Source organism: Bos grunniens, chromosome 27, assembly GCF_055505025.1.
Source record: "Bos grunniens cultivar Pamir isolate PY7600 chromosome 27, Bosgru_T2T1.0, whole genome shotgun sequence".
NCBI lineage: Eukaryota > Metazoa > Chordata > Mammalia > Artiodactyla > Bovidae > Bos > Bos grunniens.
In genome coordinates this window covers 35,163,258-35,184,522 of record NC_141191.1, presented here as the reverse complement: position 1 = coordinate 35,184,522, position 21,265 = coordinate 35,163,258, and the positions used below count along the sequence as shown (strand labels likewise).

General features: G+C 40.9%; 1 protein-coding gene across 7 annotated transcripts in view; it reads left to right on the top strand.

Annotated features, from left to right (window-relative positions):
* NSD3 (nuclear receptor binding SET domain protein 3) overlaps positions 1–21,265 on the top strand; it is a 97,931-nt gene that overhangs the window by 22,137 nt on the left and 54,529 nt on the right. For all 7 annotated transcript variants that reach the window (XM_086380238.1, XM_086380237.1, XM_086380236.1 and 4 more), the window contains exon 2: positions 12,900–13,621. In XM_086380238.1, coding sequence (XP_086236364.1) covers positions 12,944–13,621 — 678 coding nt within the window. In that variant the 5' untranslated portion in view covers positions 12,900–12,943. The remainder of the gene's footprint in view (positions 1–12,899; positions 13,622–21,265) is intronic.

Genomic DNA, 21,265 nt, shown 5'->3' with positions numbered 1-21,265 from the left:
GATCTGACTTTCAAATGTTAGTGATCATTCAGTTAGAAGTCAGTATATGAATATATTTGATAGCTTTCTCTTGTTACACCTCAATTTGTATATACTTAAATTTAATATCAATTTTTTCTTGCTTTAAAGCACAAATAACCTCTAAATTTTGAACATGATGTATTGTTTTTATAGTGGTTTGCCACAGAAATCATCAAACAGTAAAAATGCCAGGTTTTCAAGAAGCAGCATAGCTGGTTCACATCTGTAGACTGTCTGCGTGCACTGTTACTATAGAAACACATGCAGACTGTGGATTTATCATAAACCTTGAGAAATATTTCTTGTGCAGTTCACATAAAGAAACATCTGGATCCCTTGTTTATCCTGGAGTAAAGGGAGGCCACCCTCTTCTGTGTTGTGGGAATCACGTTATATTCTACTATTTTTCTTTAGCTGTAAAAATTGTAATGATATATCAAGTACACTGTGTATTTTAGTAAGATTGATTATAACAACTGGAATAGGTTTCAAAATAAGGATTCATTTTCATGCTAAGTCAGTTAACTGTGATTTTGACAGTTTGAGCTAGAGAGCTTCCACATTCTGAATTTCATATCTGCAGTATTAATAACACTAGGGTTTTATTTCTGTTTTTTGCATGGTTCCAAAGAGTTTATCAGATTACTTAAAATGTTGACATTTGTGTATTTGCATATATACATAAAACAATTACGTAGAATCTTCAGGTCACTGGGGTGCTAATGTGGTACACACGTAAGCCTGGCAGGAACTCAAGTGAGATCAGGCTTGGAGGCACAGGACTTTGAAAAACTGGATGTCTGAGAGGAGTCGGGTGAAGAGGAAAGGGTCACTTCAGGAGTTTGGCTTAACCCCACTGCTCAGATCTCCACCTCTAGCTCCTTTCCCGTCCTTGGGAGAAGGGGCCCCATTTTCAGACTGTATCCCCACGACATACTAGCCCACTCCCTAACATCTTGATGTGGTGAACGCTCTCCAGAATCCTCTGAACCAGGTCCTTGTAAATATATTTGTATCAGAGAAAACAAGGCACTTTGGGAACATTACAGCTCATTCTCCTACACATACATCATTCTAGGCAGAAAGTAAAAATTGGTTGACACTGGGGTTTTAAATAGATCCCCTTATAAAGGAGTTTTTGATATCTTTCAGTCTTTCGTTGGGTTAGTAGACTCTCCTTGGAAATGCATTTGACTTCATGTCAGTCTCTCGGGGCTTTAAGCCTCGAAGGGAAGCATAGTCCAGAACTAAGGAGAATCTCAGTAATGGCTTAGAGAATGGTCAGATTTTGCCAAGGATATTCCTGAGGAGACCACAGTTGCCTTTATATTATCTTTATATTATCTTGCATTCTTCATAGAAAGATCCTCAACTACTCTTTGAAGCAGTTCATTTATACGTAATAGCTCCCTTAAGTTCATACAGTTTAGTTTCAGAGATTCACTGAAGCCCCGCCCCTAGCCTTCAATTTGGGTTCTGGGAGCATATGGATGAATAAAATTACTTCCTGCTCTTAAGAAAATCACACAGACAGTTTCATGATGAATTCTAAGAGGTATTATTTATCTTAGGAAACAGAGAAAAGTTACTCAGACTAGCATGGAACTTAAGTGAATACTTCTAGGAAATGACTTTCTGAGTTCAGGATGGTTAAATAAGCCAAAAAAAAAAAAAAAGTAAAAGAATTGGGCTTCCTGGGTGGTGCTCATGGTAAAGAACCCACCTGCTGATGCAGGTTAGGTGTAAGAGATGCCTGTTTAATCCCTGGGTCAGGAAGATCCCCTGGAGAGGGGCATGGCAACCCACTCTAGTATTCTTGCCTGGAGAATCCCATTGACAGAGGAGCTGGGTGGGCTACAGTCCATGGGGTCACACACAGAGTGGGACATGACTGAAGTGACTCAGCACGGCAGGCATAGGAGACAATATTAGTAAAGGTACAGTGGTGTGAAATCCCAGTGTGTACAGTGATTCCGAGTAACCTGACGTTACCAGTGTACAGAAGTGACTTGAGTCTGGAGATGGGGATGGGGACCTTGCTTGGAGGGCCTGTGTGCTCTGTGGGCCAAACTACTTTGGCTTTTTCTAGAAATCATTGACAGCTTTTAAACAGAAAAGTGATGTGGTTAGATTTACAAATTAAGTAACCTAGAAATGTATTGAAGGGGTAATTGATCTGAAGACAAAAATGGGTTATTTATATGATACCTTTAGAGCTACTTCCGATTCCAAAAAGCCTGAATAATGATGTCAGTATGAGGAATTTTAACCTATAATGAAATATGAAGTGTTTTTTTCTTGTGGAGAAGAAACTGATGTTAAACATAGGAAAATAAGTACATACAGCACGGTGTGTAATTCTGTAAAGTAGAATCCAGCAGTATGTACAGTCTACAAAAGGAAATTGTTCACATTAGGATAAGAATTTGTTATGGTGACTTAGACTTTACATTTAACATGTCATGAATACTTGAGTAGCTCAGCTGTTCATCTGAAACATCATATGCTTTTTTTTTTTTTTTTTAGACTTTGTATCTGAGATTGACTTAAGTAAACTTTTCTGTTATCACTCCTCTCCTGAATAAGCTGGAGAATGAATGGCCTAAAGCTTTAGTTGATAATTTTCAACTGTTTTCCTTTAAAAAATGTCTATGGAGCTTCCCTGATGGCTCAGTGGTAAAGAATCCTCCTGCCACGGGTTTGATCCCTGGTCAGGGAAGATCCCACATGCCTCAGAGCGACTAAGCCTGTGTGCCACAGCTACCAAGCCTGGCTCTAGAGCCTTGGAGCCACAGTTATTCAGCCCACATACCACAACTACTGAAGCCCGTGCACCTAGAGCTTGCATAGCATGACTAGAGAAAAGACCATGCACCAACGAAGACCCAGAACAGCCATAAATAAATAAACAAAATTATAAAAAATGTTTGTGAACAGCTTCATCAAAAATAAGGGAAAAGTATTCATTCATTGATTTCTTTTCATCTTTTTTTTTTTTTTCATTCACTGATTTCTTTCATCTTAAAAACCAGTGTGAAAACATTGGTCAGAGGAAGAATTTGTCCTAAATTGTTGGCCTGTGGTGGTTTCATTTACTTGGAACTACATATTACAATGGACCGAATACTAGTCCATTACGTCTCCCACCAAATTGTTAGCTCTGGGCAGCGGAGCTAACGCTCAGGAAGTGTGCGTTATGATTTCAGTAAATAATTCAGTAAATAATTACTTCAGTAAGTAATTCAGTAAAGTGAATGTTTGTGTTGCTGTTTACTTGACATACTTAGGGACTGTGGGCAATGCGTTTACTTGTCAAGAGCCAGTTTGTGGGGCAGAGGGCCTCTGTGTGGATTCTCCATTTACAGGATGTCTGGCTGAGGAAGTCACTTAATCACACTGGCCTTCATTTTCACTTGTGAAATGGGGGTAGTAATAGTATTTCCTCAAAGACCTGTTTTGGGGAGTGAAATAATCACACAAATGTGAAGTATTTGAGATAGTATTGACGTGTAGTTAAGTCCTCAAATGCTAGTCATTATTACTATTACTTTAGTAATACAAAAAAGGTTAAAACATCTTTATCAGGGCTTTGTTAATGACCAAGGTGTGAGAGTTTTTGATGACTCTTGTGGAGTAGTTTTAAAATGTGTGGGTGAAAAACACCTAACCTCCAATCCTGCCTGTCTTTCGTGGTCTAGAGGCCTCCTTGCCTACATGAGCACTGTTCTCAATGTCTGTTGTAAGTGTGATGACACACAGTGTAACTCTTAGTCACCTTCTGTTTAATGTTGTTTACATTGTTTACTGTTTTATGAGTCCTGACCATAATATCCTATCTTGTCTTATATACTAAAGAAACTGTAAATGCCTTTGGGTCAGAGATCAGGTTTTTCCTAAGTTCTGTGTGCCCAGCATTGTGCTGAATGATAATATTATGGTAACAGCCAACAGATACTGAGCTCTAACTCTGGGCATTGTCCAAAGTACTGCTCATGGATTCTCTTAATTCCTACAGCAACACTTTTGCTGTTGTTTAGTCACTGAATTGTGTCCAACTGTGCGAACCCATGGACTGCAGCCCACCAGGTTCCTCTGTCCATGGAATTCTCTAGGCAAGAATACTGGAGTGGGTTGCTATGCCCTCCTCCGGGGAATCTTACCAACCCAGGGATTGAACTCGCATCTCTGGCTCCTAATTCTCTATATCAGTGTGTCTGCTGTTTGAATGCTGGCCACCAGACTCCAGTATGTATAAAAATCACTATGTAAAGAATTTTATAGTTTCAAAATATCTTTTTTTTTTTAATTATCAAAATTGCTTTCTTGATTGCATTATTGTGTTATTTGGAGGTGCAATATGAGAAAGTGTGGCTCTATTCATGCTTAGACTTCCTAGAAAATATGATACAGTGAGCCATTTGGCTGAGTTGGTCAGAATACGCTGTCAAGATTTAATGCATGCTGTTCTGCCTTAAGAAGCAGTTGCTTTTTCTTTTTAATATTTCTTCCAGCCCCTTGGCTAAATTTTTTTTTCCCCCAACATTTCACTTTCAAATTTTTCAAATCTTAAGGAAAATTAAAAGACTATTATAGTCGACACCTGGATTAGTTGTTAACATTTTTTGCCTGCTTTGTTTTACTCTAGATATATGTACTGTTTAAATGTTAAACCATTTGAAAGTTGTGGATCCTAGGACACTTTAAATATTTAAGCATAGCTCTTCTAAGAATAAGGACATTCTCTTACATTAACAGATTAGTGTTATCATACCCTTGAAAATTAACAGCACCATTGTTTAATAGCTAGTTATTTTATTTATTTTTGAAATATTATTATTTTTATTTCTTTGGCCGTGCTGGGTCCTAGTTGCTGCAGGCAGGACCTGCAGTTGCAGTGTGTGGGATCTAGAACCTGGGCCCCCTGCATGGGGAGAGTGGAGTCTTGGTCATGAGGGAAGCCCCTAGTTTGCGTTTTAAATTTTCATTTTCTCCTAAACACTGTTTTTTACCTCATTGTGTATGCTTGTGTTTACATCCAGGATTTAATCAAAGTTCACGAATTGCACTGGTCTTTTCAAATAAAGAGTTTTGTAACTTTCACTTTTTTAAGAGCCGGGGCCAGTATTCTGAGAGAAGGTCCCACACTTTGGATTTGTCTGATTGCTTCCTCATTTTGAGGTTTGGTGTAAGCACTGGGAAGGGGACTTGGGGAATGATGATGTGTGCATGAATCACACCATGAGGCCCAGGAGGCCAGCTGGCCCGCCTCTGGTAAAACCGTGTCTACTCCCTCGTGTGAAGTGCTCTGTCCTGTGCGCAATCCTGTTTGCAATTGGTAAGCCACCTGTAGAGTGATGAATATTGAAACCGTCATTTAACTGGTCCCATTTTTGCTCAAAAACCCTTAGTGGGTCTCTCCCCATTTCCTAGAATGTAAGAGTATAAGGATATTTTTTATGAGATATATACTTTGCAGGTACCTTTCTCTCTGCCTGTGATTCACTTTTTTTCCCTTTTAACTGTGTCTTTTGAAGAGCAAGAGTTTTTAATTTTGAAGTCCATTTTATCCATCTTTTTCTTTCGTAGGTCATGATATTTGCATCCTGTGGAAGAAATCTTTGCCTAACACAATCGGATATTTTCTCCCATGTTTTTAGTCTAGAAGTTTTATGGTTTGAGTACCAGGTTTATGAACTAACTTTAAGTATTTTTTTGTATAAAGTAAAGTAAGGGTGAGGTTTGCTCTTCCCAAACAGCTATCCAGTCATATTTTTTTTCCAGCCTTGTCTGTTGAAAATACCATCCTTTTTCCTTGAATTAGTTGTTGTTGTTCAGTCACTATGTTGTGCCCAACTCTCTTGCAACCCCATGGACTGTAACCCTCCAGGCCCCTCTGTCCGTGGGATTCTCCAGGCAAGAATACTGGAGTGGGTTGCCATTTCCTTCTCCAGGGGATCTTCCTGACCCAGGGATCGAACCCATGTCTTCTGCATTGGCAGGCGGATTCTTTACCACTGAGCCACCAGGGAAGTCCTTTTCCTCGAATTAGTTGACACCTTTGTGGAAGATCAGTTGACCATGTAACTATGGGTGTCAGTGTTTCTGTTTGTTTTTTTGCAATAAGCATAACTCATTTTCTACCAAACCAGGGATTAGTGGGTGAGTAGAGTTACATTATAGGCGAATATCCCCAGAAATCCTGCAGGTCAGTGAAGGTATACTAGTTTTAAGCCCTTTGAAGTCAGGGATGCTTTCATTCATTTATTAACTGAACAGTATTGAATATCTAGCCTTGAATAAGATATCCATAGTCCCTGTGCTTGTAGAGCATGCAGTGGAATGAGGGAGAGAGACCATAAAAAGGCAAACGCATATTTGTATAAGGCATGTTACTGTAAGTGCTGTTATAAAGGACACAAAACAGACTCAGTGAGGACAGGGTGCTAAGGACTGCAGAAGTCTTCTCTGAGAGATAATGAGTGTTCAGGTGGTTGGAGCAACAGAGGTGAAAATTCCAATGACAGAAATGAAGTGGGCACATTTGAGAAATTGATAAGAAGCCCCTGTGGCCGGAGTGCGATGCTTCTGTGGCGAGTGATGGTAGATGACTTTGGTAGTTTACAAACTGAGGCCTGAGCGCGCAGGCATGATACTGAGCCCGGATTTTACTTGAGTGCCACTGGGAGGGCATTGAAGGTTTTGTTGCTTATTTTTGCCTATTTCAGTAAATCATGTCATTACTATCTAGATGAATAAATCAAACATAACCAACGGCTCAGAAACCTCCCTGTGGCCCCCTTCCAGTGTCTACAGCACCATTTTCAAGAAAGCAGCTACTATTCTGACAGCCGTCCCCATAGATTTAGGCCTAACTTCATCCTGTTTCTGACCCCTGTGTAAATGAAATCACACTGTGTACTGTGTAAGTGGAATCGCCGTGTCTGACCACTTTTGTTCAAAATGACATTTGTGAGAGTCCTCCCTATTGTTCGTCTTTCCTGCTATATTTTGAGGGGCGGTTGCACAGTTGGATTCATTTTTTTAAAGGTGACGGGCCATTCTCTGGGGACGTGGGTTGTGTGGAGATCGGGGAGACGGTTGTGCAAGAGCCTCGGTGAGGAACCAGAGGTGGAATGAGATAGACCAGCGTGAGTCAGATGCCTGGGGAGTAAGGCTCGGGTATTTTATGGATCGGCTGGACAAGAGTAGGAGTGAGGGAAAGGGGTGTGTCATGATTCCCAGGCTTCTGGCTTCTGCAGCTGGTAGGTGGAGGTTTCATTTTCTTCTCAGGGGAAGGACTAGGGGAAGGACACATTTAAGTAAAATAGAAACTGAGAGTTCACTATTAGACATTTTAAGGTGCTTGTGGGATGTGAGTGAAGCTGCCTGACAGGCCCTTGGGTTGTGTGTCTGGAGCATATTGGGTTAAAGTGGGAAGTTTGGGTAGTTCAAAGATTATGAGGCAGCCGCCATGTAGAGCATCCCATGCTTGGTCGCTCAGTCCTGTCCAACTCTTTGCGACCCATGGGCTGTAGCCCCCAGACTCCTCTGTTCAGGAGATTTCCCAGTAAGGATACTGAAGCAGGTTGCCCTTTCCTCCTCCAGGGGATCTTCCCAACCCAGGGATGGAACCCGTGTCTCCTGCACTGCAGGCAGGTTCCCTACCACTGTACCACCTGACATTACTTGGTTCTGTACTGGAGTTAAAAGATACAAATTTCACCATTTTATTCAACTTCTGTTGGTCGTGTGACTAAGGGCAAATCACATGATCTTTCTGAGCCCCATCCCTTCTCATGTGTAAGATGGGGGTAATACTTTGCTTCGTAGGATTAAATAAAGTATATTAGGCCACAGTTTATAGATATCTGGCTCAGTGGATGCTCAGAAAAGGTCATTCATGCCCTTGCAATTTGGGTTGGTAAAAAAAAATCAGATTGTGGAAAATCTTGAAAGGCACAGAAGAGACTTGGTGTGTGAAGTTCAGAACATCAACATAGGAACAGACTCGGTGCAGGTTGGCTTTAGAAGCATCCCCTGGCAGCTGTGCAGGAAGAGACTAGAGGTGAGAAATACCTAGAAAATCAGTTGTTGTAGTTCCAGGATCAGGTGCTGACGAGGGCCTGGCCTGACATGGATATAGAAATCAGAGAACAAATCAAGGACTTCCCTGGTGGCTCAGCAGTAGAGAATCTGCCTGCTAATACAGGAGCTACGGATTTGATCCCTGGGCTGGGACGATTGCACATGCCGCAGAGCAGCTAAGCCCATGCACCGCAGCTGCCGAGTCTGTGCTCTAGAGCCCAGGAGCGGTGACTGCTGAAGTCCATGCACCCTAGCGCCCGTGCTCTGCAACAGGAGCAGCCACTGCAATGAGAAGCACACACGTGGCTGCTAGAGAGTAGCCTACACCCTCTGCAGCTAGAAAAAAATGCCTGAGTAGCAGTGAAGACCCAGCACAGCCAAAAATAAATAAATAAAATTGTTTTTTTAAAAAGGAGAACAAATCAGAGTTCAAAGGAATAGGTACTAGACTTGTCCAATGTTTAGTTTTATGGCTTCACTGAGAAGGAAGAATCAGTCACCCTCATATGAACCTGAGGCTCCTGGCCTGGGAGCTGGAAAAACAGTGGAAGCAGCGAGCAGTGCAGGGTAGTCTGGAAGCAAAGCTGAGTTAGGAAAGGACAGTCTGCTAAGCTTTGAACATACGACTCTCAAGACGATTTTGTGTTGTCTCTGGGTGGTTGGATAGTCTCTGGCATGGGGTCTCGTGAAAGGAACACAGGATTAGAAAGCTAAGAGATTGATTCTTTTTCAGGCTTACTCGCTAATTAGCTTTGTAGTCTTGGGAAATTTGGCAAATATTGAATGTAGTTATTTGAAAAATGAAGCTAACACCTGCCCTGTCAGCTTTACAGGATTGTTTGGCCGATCAAATAAGAAAGTATGTGAAAACACTGTGTAATTGCAAACTCGTATGCGTGCATGTGTGCTAAGTCACTTTAGTGGTATCCAGCTCTTTGTGATCCTTTGGACTGTAGACCACTAGGCCCCTCTGTCCGTGGGATTCTCCAGGCAAGAATACTTGGGTGGGTTGCCATTTCCTTCTCCAGGGGATCTTCTCAACCCAAGGACTGAACCCATGTCTCTATGTCTCCTGCATTGGCAGGTGGGTTCTTTACCACTAGTGCCACCTGGGAAGCCCTCTAACTTTTATACTGTAATTGTAATATAGTAATGTTATTTCTTTTCTTAGTTCAAACTAAAATAAAATATTTGGTTATAGGGCTAGAGAAGAGAAGGGGGAAAATGCCAGACTTCTTAGAAGTTTGTGTTTGGAACTAAGTCAGAAGTATCAGAAATCTGAATTGTTGTTCAGTCGCTCAGTCATGTCGGACTCTCTCTGACCCCATGGACTGCAGCACACCAGGCTTCTCTATCCTCTGCCGTCTCCCAGAGCTTGCTCAAACTCACACCCATTGAGTTGGTGATGCCATCCAACCATGTCGTCCTCTGTTGTCCCCTTTTCCTCCTGCCTTCAATCCTTCCTAGCATCAGGGTCTTTTCTAATAAGTTGGCTTTTCATATCAGTTGGGCACAGTATTGGAACTTCAGCTTCAGTATCAGTCCTTCCAGTGAATATTCAGGATTGAGTTCCTTTAGGATTGACTGGTTTGATCTCCTTGCAGTCCCTGAGTGCATGTGCCTGAAAACCTCTAAAGACTATGGGATGTTATCTGGAAGCTGATCTTGTGTATGACAGTTACAAGAACCAAAAACACAGATTGCATGATGTCAAATGCTGGTGTTTAATTTGCTTTCAAGTTGGAAGTTTGGAGAACTGTTGAATTCTACCTGTATACTTGCCCCATGTGTGTTTACAGAATTTAGAACATACTTTCTTGTGTCTGTGAGGTACATATTTTTGTCAAGGGTCAGATTAAGGTAAGGTTCAATTCTTAAGCTATATATGATTTCTAACCTTTATGAGCATTATCAGTATGATATGCTGGTTAGGAACACGGACTCTGAGACCAGACTGTCTGTTGGGAGCGTTAAATGGTGTCCTGTTTGTAGAGCTCTTAGAGTGGCTCCTGGCATATACTAAACTCTCTTTTAAGTGTTAGTGGTGGTTATTATGAAATGGTTAGTTGCTGTTTTAGCAGTGACCAAGCAATAAAGAACAGAGTTGACCAAAAGGTTCATGTGGGTTTTTCCATACAATGTAATGGAAAACATCAAATGAACTTTTGGGCCAACCCAATACGTGAACAAAAGAAGCAAATCCTCTCAGAACTTAACATCTGAGGAAAGTGGCAGTGGCATGATGGCAAAAATCTTGGGCTTCAGAGTCAGAGATGCCTACATGCAAATCCTAATTCAGCCTCCTTGGCGTTGGGGTTTAAGCAAGCCCCCGAAGAACGCCTCTGCAGCTCGCTTTCTTTATCTGTGAGCCAGGAGTCACTCCATCTTGAAGAGTTGTTTTGAGGATTAAGTGAGATATGTAAAAAGTGCTTGGCCCAGAGTAGATGCTAAGGAAGTGGGAGTGCTCTCTCACATCCTGTGGCTGCCCCCCTCCCCCTCACCTCACTCCAGTATAGAGCAGTAAAGGCAGTTTGATTTTCTGTAAGCTCTCATATTCATTCGTTTGCAAGTTAAGAACTGGTAACATTCATTCCACTTGCAAACATCAGAATCAACAGCTGTTTTATTGGCTACACCTTGGAAAATGTTGTCCGCTTTTATTTCCTTCTTCCCTTCACTGTTTTGGCTTACTTGCTTTATCGTTTTTCTACTAGAACCACGATGGTGAACATTACCAGTAAATCACAGAATTGAACTGGGCTCTAGTCTCCGAATCCACTTCCCTGCATTCTGCCCTCTACAGTTAGCTCATCAGACTTGACACAGTAGTGAAATCCTCTCAGCCTTAGAGCTTTTTAGAAGAGGTGTTTACAGGATTTTCAAAATTATATCTGGGCAGTCCATTAATCTCCTGTCTCAGGATGTGGACCTGTCAAACCTATGACAGAGCAGAGTGGTCTTAAAGCATTTCCTAACAGATGCTCATCCATACTGTAACATTGTCACACGGTGTGGGCAATTCCATACACCTTCTAGAGAAGGCACAGTAACTGTAAGTAAAGCAGTGACCTGGCCAACAGTGTGCAGCAGGATTAGCTGCAATATGGCCTTAAAATACTCGTGCTCTATATATGGAATCTAGAAAGATGGTACTCATGAACCTACCTGCAGGGCAGCAGTGGAGATGCAGACAGAGAGCAGACTTGTGGGCATGGAGGGTAGGGGTCAAGGCGAGGGTGAAACGAATGGAGATAGTAGCATGGAAATATATCCACTACCATATATAAAATACACGGCCAGTGGGAATTTGCTGTATGACTCAGGGAGCTCATGTGACACCCGAGAGGGGTGGGATGGGCTGGGAAGTGGGAGGGTGGTTAAATGGGGAGGGGACATATGCATACCTATGGCTGAATCAAGTTAGTGTATGACAGAAACTAACACAATATTGTAAAGCAGTTATCCTTCAACTAAAAATAAATAACAAATACATATAGAACTGGAAAAAAAAATACTCATGCCCTAGGCCTCACCCCAGATTTACTGAATCAGGGTCATCGGTATATAGATCTTGACATGTGCCTTTTGTAAAAGTAAAGATGATTCTATTATCTGTATCACTGATTAAAAACAACTAGACCAGGTTCGATGCACGATACTGGATGCTTGGGGCTGGTGCACTGGGACGACCCAGAGGGAGGGTATGGGGAGGGAGGAGGGTTCAGGATGGGGAACACGTGTATACCTGTGGCGGATTCATTTCGATATTTGGCAAAACCAATACAATATTGTAAAGTTTAAAAATAAAATAAAATTAAAAAAATAAAATAGGAAAAAAAAATAAAAACAACTAGATACTGGCGAGAGCATGGGAACTAGCTGTCCCCTCACACTGTTGGTATGAGTATAAATTGATATGGTACAGCCTATAATAAACTGTTCTATAGAACAGTTGTACAGTATCATCGGAATTTCAGACCTGTCCTAGAGAAATATATATACGCATAAAGATACAGTTTCAAGAAAGTTTTCTGTAAGCCCATTTATAATATCCAAGAGTTGTGAGCAACTGAGTGGTTTTCATGGTTAAATATGGTAGATTCCACAGTTGTTTACAGTGTGACCACAGCCACTTAGAGAGTAAAGGATGTATGAGAATGATCTGTACATGGCTGATGTAGAAAGATAGCTAGGATTTATTTTAAGTTGAATAAGCAAGTCACAGATTAAACTATTTTAAACATTTTGTGTGTAAATATATAGAGAAAGATCTAGAAGAATACCCACTAAAGTATTTACAGTGGTTACACATGACTTATTTGGCCTTTTAAATTTTGTATTTAAAATGTTTGCGATAAGATTTTATTATTTTTGTAATAACAGAACCACTGGACAAAACATGAATGATCCAAGGAAAACTCCCATGGAACTTAATTTGTATGCGTCAAGACACTGCTGATTTTGCAATTACCAGTTTTAACTGAGACTTATAATCTCTAACTTGGGAAACAAAGGAATGTCAAAACTATTTTGCATGTTTGCAAAGAGGACAAAATTTTTGTTACTCAAGTTATTATGACAGTCATTGAGTTTCAAACAGATAAGCATTACAATAAAAAGTGTTTGTTCTGTGTCAGAATCACATTGCTGCTTGTTTTAAAAACAGTGTTTGTGCAGATCTGGATATGAAAATGGGCTTCAGAATATTTTATTTTAATCCTTTGCTTTTGATTAGCCATCTAGCCTTTGAGGTTATTAACTAACACTTTTTGATCTTTCTTTTAAAACTTTAGGCCCGATGAGAGAAAGGGAAAGTTAAGGATGCTGGAGCAGAACAATGGATTTCTCTTTCTCTTTCATGCAAGGGATCATGGGAAACACAATTCAGCAACCACCTCAACTCATTGACTCCGCCAACATCCGCCAGGAGGATGCCTTTGATAACAACAGTGACATTGTTGAAGATGGTGGCCAGACACCATATGAAGCTACCTTGCAGCAAGGCTTTCAGTACCCACCCACAACAGAAGATCTTCCTCCACTCACGAATGGCTACCCACCGTCCATCAGCATGTACGAAACTCAAACCAAATACCAGTCGTATAACCAGTATCCCAACGGGTCCGCCAACGGCTTTGGTGCAGTTAGAAACTTTAGCCCCAGTGACTATTACCATTCAGAAATTCCAAACACACGACCCCATGAAATTCTGGAAAAGCCTTCTCCTCCACAGCCACCACCACCTCCTCCTTCGGTACCACAGACTGTGATTCCAAAGAAGACTGGCTCACCTGAAATTAAACTAAAAATAACCAAAACTATCCAGAATGGCAGGGAATTGTTTGAGTCTTCCCTTTGTGGAGACCTTTTAAATGAAGTCCAGGCAAGTGAGCACACAAAGTCAAAGCATGAAAGCAGAAAAGAAAAGAGGAAAAAGAGCAACAAGCATGACTCATCTAGATCTGAAGAGCGCAAGTCACACAAAATCCCCAAATTAGAACCAGAAGAACAAAATGTAAGTTGAAACATCTTTTTGAAAATTTTTGTAATATTTTCACATTTACTGGAAGTCCAAGAGATCTTTTTCCAGTTTTATCTCTTCAAATGTAAATATTTCTGATAACTTATTTCTTCTGATCTCTGGCAAGGAGCTTGGGTTATGATGACAGGTGGTAAGTAAATATTTGTTGAGTAAATGAATGGACATCATCAGAGTAAAGAAATATTTTAAAAACATGTGACACTAAAAGTCTTGCCTCCGATGTCTTTGTTTAGCAGTCTCACTTAATCTTGCTTGTAATAAACTGGCTTCTGAAGATGAAGAGGAAAGTCAGTGAGAATATGGTTAATGAAATTGGTTTCCCATTGTTCCAGAACTTCAGCTTTTTTTTTGGTCTGGTTGCACCAGGTTTTCCTGGCTGCTCGTGGACTTTCTCTAGTTGTGGCAAGCAGGGGCTAGTCTTTGTTGCAGTGGGCAGGCTCCTCATTGCAGTGGCTTCTCTTGTTGCAGAGCACAGGGTCTAAGGCACTGGGGTTTCAGCTCCGTAGTTGCGGCTCCTGGCTCTAGAGTACGGGTTCAGTAGCTGTGGCTCATGGGCTCAGCTGTTCCACAGCATATGGGATCTTCCCCAACCAGGAATGGAACCCATGTCTCCTGCATTGGCAAGCAGATTCTTATCTACTGTGCCACCAAGGAACCTCCTGGACCAACGTTTGCCAGGAGAGCTTAGATTTACACTCATCACTAGTGTGTTTGCTGCAAAATAACCTGAGGTAAACAAAGGAACTCTTTATTAAAATCAGAGTTAGTATTCATCAGTTCAGTTCAGTCACTCAGTCGTGTCCATACATACTCATTAAAACTTCAGGTAGCATTTTATAAAAGTCATCCTTTGGTAGTAACTTAAGATGCGTGCTACTAATTTTTTTTTTTAACATCTCTGAGGCTTCAGTTTTAATTTCCTTAATAACCAGGTATGTAACAAATCAATTCTAGCTTGAATGAAGAGTTTTTCATTAATATTCTAATGTACAAGTATGACTTGAAGATGTCCCCAGACCTATTTGGGAAGAAATGAATGCTTTTCTATCTGGTATGCAAGTTAATTTGTTATCTTCTATTCAAAGAAATGTTTACATCTTACCAAGTCATCTTTTCCTTAGTAGCTGAGTTCCACTTCTTTATGCAGATCAACATGATCTTTCACTGGAGTAAAAGGTCACACTTGTCCTAGGCTCTCACAAGTGTCAGTGTGATAAGTCAATATGTTTTTCTCATTTTCTATTGTTTATCTTATTCAGTTAACAAATATCCACTGAGTACCTAATGTGTGCTAGACACTTTTCTAAGAATTGAAAGTTGGCCAGCAAGTGAAAAGTAAAGATGCCTACTTCCTAGTAAGAGGAGCCAGAAAATACACACACACACACACACACACACACACACACGTGTGTGTGTGTGTGCATGTAAACGTGTCTAGGTTCAGATAGTGATAAGTGCTATGAAGAAAATAAAACTGAGTGATGAGATAAAGAGAAATTGTGGACACTAGCAGTTCTGCCATCTTAGTTCTGTAGCTGTAAAATGACACTGAAGCTAAGTGGTTTATGAAATGCCTTTATATTTCTTAAGTCATTTATTAAATGCACTCCCCCTCCCCACACAGATCTTAGCTCGTGTAGTATCTTACACTGCTTATTAAGTGAATGAATCAGTGAAAGGAGAGGAGTTAACTTTTTCCCCTCCAAATACATCCACTGTAGTATTTCTTTCACGGACCTGCAGTGAAAAGACATGCGAAGCCCTGGTGACCGTTGAGATCACGAAAATGCATAAAACCTGAATTTGGTTCTAGCTGAGGTTCTAAGAACCATCTTGCTGGCCCGACTTTCTTTTGCTGTAAAGAATCCGGCAAATAGGAGAATATCCAATTTTACTTACTAGGCTAGACTTCTTGCCTCATTGATAAAAATATTAAAATGTACAGTTTAAAATATATCTCACAATAGAAATAGGGCTGGAAGCAGTTAGAGGCAAGAGAAGATAGCCTATTCATTTTTCATATCCACTCTGCTTTATTGGAATCCAGGAAATAGTTCAGTGCAATGATATGTCTAGTAGTCACTTTTCAGTGAGACTTTAAAGCCGATTCTGTCTTTGTTGGTTGTCTGCTATGTCTGACCGTTTATATCACTTAAACTTTCAGTTAATGGTTATATCCAGGAATTAGAATGGTTAGATGTGATTTAAGAGTTTTAGTTCATTTTCTTTTTTTTAATCATGTAGAAGAAGGAAATGGCAACCCACTCCAGTGTTCTTGCCTGGAGAATCCCAGGGACAGCAGAGCCTGGTGGGCTGCCGTCTATGGGGTTACACAGAGTCGGACATGACTGAAGTGACTTAGCAGCAGGGGCATAATTTAATATTTCATTATTTAGGATCTTACAGTCTCTTGGGGTAAAGGAATGTCAGTTTGTTTGAAGATATAGACGTGGTAAGTGGCATTGATTGCTTTAAATGTTACCAAGACCATTGCCTTAAAGTTGAGCTTTGGGGGAAAATCTAGGGTTGTTTTTTTTTCCCTTGTTTTTCTCCCCTCACCCACCACATTTTCTTTCAAAGAAATGTAGTGAAGAGCTAAGCTCTTGTTAGTTGAATTTGATTAATTAGACTTTTATGGCACACACGGGGCAGGTCTAAGCTTATGGGAAGGTGCCATAAAAGTGATGCTGCGCTCTGACAGTAGAACATTGAAGCTGGTGTCCCAGGACCCTGCTTGTTGTTAGGGCTGTGCCTCTGCTAAGCCGTGCAGACAGGGATGTGCATGCATCAGCCTGTTTTTTTTGTAACCGTGTATGGTTTTGTAGGGGTTTCCTTGAACAACGTTCCTTTTGCTTCCTTGAGGATGGTTGATTTAAGTGTTTTAACTTTTGATACCCTTGTGACTCCTGGCTGTCGCTAGAGGTCCACACCCTTGGTGTCCAGCATTACAGAGGGCTCGGAAGGGAAAGAGAAGCCCACGGAAGTGTCTGCAGACACCACTGGACAGCTCCCCTTCCCCTTCGCCCGAGGGAAGCCCAGTGAGAGCTGGTGCCTGGAATGACTATCCTCAAGCTGGGTTCATTGATAACTACATCTAGGTGTACAGATGTATATTTCTTCCTTAAAAGCTCACTCATATGTTCTTTTTTGAGACAGATAAAGCAAACAAAGTCTCATCTAAAAACAAGATTCCACTCACTCCTATTTTCTTTCCTTTTTTCTTAGTATTCTCTCTCCGAGTATTTCCTCCCAATTCTGAGCTATCTTTCCTTCTAAAGAGCGGCTGTTCTGTGGAGCAACCTAAGTACATCTTTCCAACAATGAAGATGTGTGTCCAAACAGCTCAGCAGCAGGAGACCTGCTATCACTACTGAAATTGTGTATTTTGTAAAGCTGCTTTAGCTGCTTTCTCTCCCACCAAATTAGAAACATGTGGAAATGTTTCTGCACTTCTTCCTACTTGGCAGGTGTAATGCCTCAGGCATGTGAGCGTAGGCTCTGTTTAAACACTGGCTTCCACCAGCCCTCGGTGGGCTTATCCACTAAGGCCAGGCCCAGTAACTCTCAGCTTGCCGTTTTCACATATAAAAAGCCAGACAGCTTCTTTGGCCCCATTAGCACTAAGTTAGAGGTTATATCTCGTTCTCCAGCCTCAAATTGTTAGATCTTAAAATCCTTAGAAACTGTTTATATGCATTACGAACTTACAGGTTATTCAGAAAGTAAAAGAAAAAAATGCATGAGCAGTTTACTGGCTGTACATTTTTCTTTCCACCTTCAATGATGACATAAGGTTTTGGTTCCTGTAGAGAATACGATTTTACTTAATGTTTGAAAACTCTTAAGGATTTGGAACTCTGCCGGATTTGATGTGTATTATTCATCCTGATAAATTTCTTTCTTGAATTTTAATAAAAATACTGGATATTTGTGTGTGTGTGTGTGTGTGTGTGTGGTTAGAACTGCGTGGCTTGCAGGATCTTCGTTCCCTGACCGGGGATTGAACCCGGGTGTTGGCAGTGAAAGTCCCGAGCCCTAATCACTGCACCACCAGGGAATTCCCCCAGTTTTTTTGAAAGGAATATTTAGGGCAATAGAATTTTATTTTAGCTGCCATTAGCATATTTTTTTCTACCAGATTAAGAAATTTCCTATGATTCTTTACTGGAAAAAAAAGGTCTTTCCACGTGAAATCAGCTAAAAATGTAAAGAGATTGTATACCCATAAAAATCATTCACTTGAAATTAAGATGACTCTAAAGCTATGAAGAGTTCGCTCACTGTCATCTTTTTCTCTGATGCTTTCTCTTCCTAAAGCAGCACTGTTAGTACCAAAAAGGTATCTTCAGTCCCTGTTTGGTTTTAATCTCTTTTAAGCTTATCTATCTTTTGAACAGTCGAAGGAAAGTGGATTTTATACCCAGCAATATTTTATCTGTTGGCAGTTTCTGACTCCTTATTTTTCTTGACTCCTAAGCATTTGACTGCTTCCTAAGCATTGACCATTTCATCTTAAAAACTCCCCTTCTTAATTGATGTTTGTGGTAATATGTTATCTCTCTTTACCTTTCTTTTGAGCTCAAGTCTTAGATCTCCAAACGCCTCCTAGATATTTCTGCTTTGCTCACATGTTAGCACGTTTTGCAATGTATATTCACGTTCTATCATTGCAGCACCTTTATTTGACTTTTTTTTTCTTCTATTTTTATAGTTTGAAAGTTTAGAATAAATCTTCTTAGGCTTCTTTTTCTCCCTTGTCATTTCTTTCCTTTTAAAATGACTGTGTTTATTAAAAAAAAAAAAAAAAAAACTTAGTTCTTTGAATGATTTTAACTTTGTTTCAAGCCAGCCTGAAGGCAAGGCAGGCTTCCCTGATGGCTCAGTTGGTAAAGATTCCACCTGCAGTGCAAGAGACCCTGGGTTGGGAAGATCTCCTGGAGCAGGGAAAGGCTACCCACTCCGGTATTCTGGCCTGGAGAATTCCATGGACTGTATAGACCATGGGGTTGCAAAGAGTCGGACACGACTGAGCGACTTTCATTTAAAGGAAAGGCAAACAACCTGGAACCAACCAGGAAAATCAGGAAGAGATAAGACATTTGAATAATATAAAGATTTTGAAGGAAATCCTGTCTTTAATCCAGAAAGGGAGAAATGTTTATGAGCTTCAGATCAGCTCTTACAATAGTAGGATTCCATCATCTGGCAGAGATGAGTCACTCCTTATCTGTCTGGCCTCAGAGTTAAAGGTCCTTGCGAACGCTCCGACATCCCCAAGACTGAAGGCAGGGGAGGAGGAGGACTTGCTTTCCCAGCTACACACAGGCTTGCCCAGGTGGCCCTGTCCTCCTGCTGTAGCTTGAGAATTCAAAAGCTGAGGTCAAGGCTTGCTCTATATCTTTGGACTGAAATGAAGCTGCTTATGCAAATGTGGACAGTATTTTTAAACTGCCTCGTCACACCAGTGACCGGGGGTGGGAGGGGGGGAATTCTCACTTGAACATAGGTTTCTGTCTCCTGCTCAGTGAGTGAGTCCTATCGGATTAGCCAGTCATAGCACCGCCACGGACGATCAGACAGAGTTCACGTAGTGCCGCCACCGCCTTCTTCCACGCGGGCTACTTCCAGTATTTTCAGTAGCCTCCTCATTAAACATCCCGCCTCCCCTCTCGCTCCTTTACAAGATATTCTCCACACAACAGCTAACACGATCGTTTTAAAACAGAAATTGGCACGTGTTACTTCTCCCCCTAATCCTCCTCTGAGGCTTTCATTGCACTTGAGATAAAACCCTTGAACATGGCTCACAAGGCCCTGGTGAGGTCGCCTCCTCCCCTCCCGTTTTGTAACCTCTCTCCTCTTTGGGGCAGTTGTGGCTGCCGTAAGGGCTCCTTTGAAGTTCCTACCTTTGTTTAACCTCGGAGACTTCACACATGCTGCTATTCTCTGGAATGTTCTTTCCCCCACTTTTTTTACTGGACTACAACTCCTCTTCTTTTGGTTCAGATTATACTTTCTCAGAGAGGCTTTTCCTGATAGCTGCATGCCCATACACTGTTAACTTCTCTTCGTACATTGTATGAGTGTATGTTTGTGTTGAATTCCCAAATGGTTCAGCGGGTAAAGAATCTACCTGCAACGCAGAAGACACAGAAGACGAGGGTTCAGTCCCTGGGTTGGGAAGATCCCCTGGAGAAGGGAATGGCAACCCACTCCAGTATTCTTGCCTGGAGAATCCCATGGACAGAGGAGCCTGGTGGGCTATAGTCCATGGGGTTGTAAAGAGTGAGACATGATTGAGTGACTAACTGTGCTTCATGTTTGTCTGTCTGTCTGTCCTACCCACCTGTGAGCTCTTTGAGGTCAGGCGTCACATCTGTATGTTTTGCCATTGCACACCAGCTTCTAGAACAGGCCAGGAACTCTGGGCGCTGTCCAGTGAACGACCGACACGTGGGGATTGGCATATGAGTCTCGCTTATCATTTCCTAACAATTTTCACAGTTTCTTTTACTTAATAAAACTTTGTTTTTATAGCGGTATCTTAAATGTCTTGAATGGAGAATAAGTAACTTCTAGAATTAGCCATAGTTTTTAAATGAAATTAGACCTAAGTGAATGGTCTCTTAGACCTCTCTTTTTTTTAAGTCATCTACATTAAATTCTGTTCTTTGACAAGTAAGAAAAGTTTTTGAACATTTTAAATTACAAAAGCAATTGCTTTTTACAGAAAATGCAATATACAGGTATCTGTCTTTTCTCCTCATTTTCCTAATCTCCTTCCTCAAACATAACTACTCTATAATCAATTTATTGTACAATGTATCAAATATTTTTCAAGGCATGTCCAGGTTATTTTTTAAAATATTTTTTTAATTTTATTTTTTTGGCTGCACTGGGTCTTGGTTGCTCACGGGCTTTCCCCAGTTGCAGTGTGAGGGCTTCTCTTGTTGCAGAGCATGGGCTCTAGGCTCCTGGGCTTAGCTGTTCTGAATCACGTGGAGTGTTCCTGGACCAGGGATCAAGCCCGTGCCTCCTGCGCTTGGCAGGCAGATTCTTAACCACTGGACCACCAGGGAAGTCCTTACAGGCTGTTTTTAAATAACAGGACGATGTTGAGGGGTGTGGGTTACTGACTTGAGATCGTGTTGCAGTCACCATCCCTGTGCCTAGGTTTTCTCACTTTGTTTATTTCTATAGGACAGGTTCCTAAAATACAATTGTTAAACTAAAGAGTTTGTTTTGAGTTTTGCTCCAAATTGCCTCCTCAAAGGTGTGTAGAAATCAACTTTTAAATAACGTATTTGTAGGTTTTTATGAATAGGAAAGTAATGTGATGTTATTGTAGGCAATTTGACAAATATAGAAAAGCACATCCAGAAAATCATGTAGTCTGTCTTCTGGTGGTATCCTTCTACTCTTTTTTTTCCTGTACACATAAAAATTATTTTTCCAGGATTGGAATCACATTATACAAACTGCTTTGCAGTTTATTGTTTACAAATAACATTATATTGTTATTTTTCTGTGTCACTTAAAAATTCGTATTAAAATTCTACTAACTAGTTGTATTACAGTTTATTTAGTTAACTCTGTACTTTTGGACATCCAGACTAA